This window comes from Salvia miltiorrhiza, chromosome 7 (genome assembly GCF_028751815.1).
Source record: "Salvia miltiorrhiza cultivar Shanhuang (shh) chromosome 7, IMPLAD_Smil_shh, whole genome shotgun sequence".
Lineage (NCBI taxonomy): Eukaryota > Viridiplantae > Streptophyta > Magnoliopsida > Lamiales > Lamiaceae > Salvia > Salvia miltiorrhiza.
Genome location: NC_080393.1, coordinates 48461344 through 48463063, shown reverse-complemented (window position 1 = coordinate 48463063; position 1720 = coordinate 48461344). Strand labels below are relative to the sequence as shown.

Genomic DNA, 1720 nt, shown 5'->3' with positions numbered 1-1720 from the left:
TAGTTTGAAGCCCCATGATGCAAATCTGCTTCCTATTTTCTACGGGTTGCCAAATGAAGATGCATTACAATTCATTCGGGATTTCTGTACTCAAGTACAAACTTTCCCACTGCTGGAAATAACTGAAGATCAGCTGAAGCTCAAGTGCTTCCCCTATGCCCTTAAGGATAGGGCAAGGACATGGCTGTTGTCCTTGCCTCCAAATTCCATCAACACTTGGGGGGAAGCATGTGAGAAGTTTATGATAAAATTCTACCCAACCATAAGACGCAGGAAATCCGTACACAGATCATGACTTTCATCCAGGGAGCTGACGAGCCTTTTCATGAGGCATGGGAAAGATTCCAAGAATTACTCCGGCAGTGTCCGCAGCATCAGCTGGCTCCTGCAATGTTGAGCCAATTTTTCTATGATGGATTGATCCACACCTCCCAATTTATGGTGGACAGCACTGCAGGAGGGAACATCGCCAGAAAAACCGCAGCTGAACTTAATCAGATTTTTCAGACACTGGCGGAGAGTTCACAGCGGAAGACCACTCGGGGACGACGGGTGGAGGCAAATGCAGTAGGACCAAATTGCGAGCTGCAAAAGCAGATGGCCACTATGATGAGAGAGTTACAACAGCTCAAGATGAGCAAGGTGGAAAATCCACCCGTTCCAGTGCAGAATGCAGAAGGCTGTGGAATCTGTGGTGATTTTGGCCATGGAGCCAATAATTGTCACAGAATGGGAGAATTTCCACCAGAAGGACAAGCTGAGACTTATGCAGTCCAAGGACACTACAATTCTGGTTGGCGGAATCAAGCTCCTAGCGGGTCAGGGTCAAGCCAAGGAAATCAGTTTCGCAGACCACCGCAGCAGATGGGATATCAGAATCAGCCGCAATATTTTCCACCTCAACAAAATTTTTCTATGCTATTGCAGCAGCCGCCTCAACCCATGGGACCTTCATTGGAGGACACGATGCAGTCATTTATGCAAGCTAGCAAGCAAGCAATGGAGGCTCAGAATGCTACCATTAAGCGCCTTGAGAATACAGTCGGGCAACTCACAGGAGCTTTGAATCAGTTGCAGCAGTCGCAGCAAACTGAAAACCCACAGCTGCATCAAGCTCATGCTATTGAGCTTGTCGAGGAAGATGCCCACAGAACCGCGGGGAAGTGGAGGAGTAAAACGGTGGAAGCTATGAAGATCAATCAACAGCCCAGTCCACCTCTGCCGCAGGTTCAGTCCACCCAACCTTTACCGAAGTAAGGAGATCCCGGTAGCTTCATTTTTGACATAGGCTTGGGACGAGCTGGGGAGGTCTCAGGCATGCTTGATTTGGGTGCGGCAGTCAACTTGATGCCGTTTGATTTTTTCGAGAAGCTGGGAAGAAGAGAAAGTGAGCTGAAGTGCACCAACATGAAGATTCAGCTGGCCGATGGCTCGATTAGCAGTCCTCGTGGACTCTTGGAGGATGTAGAAGTCACGGTGAGAGGACTTAAAGTTCTCACAGATTTTGTGGTGCTGGATGCAGGAAAAGGAATAAAAGGAGAAAATGGTCGTCTTGTTCTGCTTGGCCGACCTTTTATGGCTACTACGCAAACTCGCATTAATGTGGGTTCTGGAACTTTGAGTATGGCCGGGGCAGGTGGATCAGTAACATTTTCTGTCTATGATAAAAAGACTGCTATTTCTTCTCCTTATTTGCATAACTGTTCCTTCGTTGAGATTT

At 47.7% G+C, this 1720-nt stretch overlaps 1 protein-coding gene across 1 annotated transcript; it reads left to right on the top strand.

Moving 5' to 3' along the window:
• Positions 1–291: 291 nt before the first annotated feature.
• LOC130994319 (uncharacterized) lies at positions 292–1257 on the top strand. Its single transcript, XM_057919365.1, has one exon. The coding sequence runs from the start codon at positions 292–294 to the stop codon at positions 1255–1257; it is 966 nt and encodes a 321-aa protein (XP_057775348.1).
• The last annotated feature ends 463 nt before the right edge of the window (positions 1258–1720 follow it).

What these genes read in the sequence shown, in the direction of transcription:
- LOC130994319 (XM_057919365.1), top strand. Translation starts at nt 292, where the DNA reads ATGACTTTCATCCAGGGAGCTGACGAGCCTTTTCATGAGGCATGGGAA.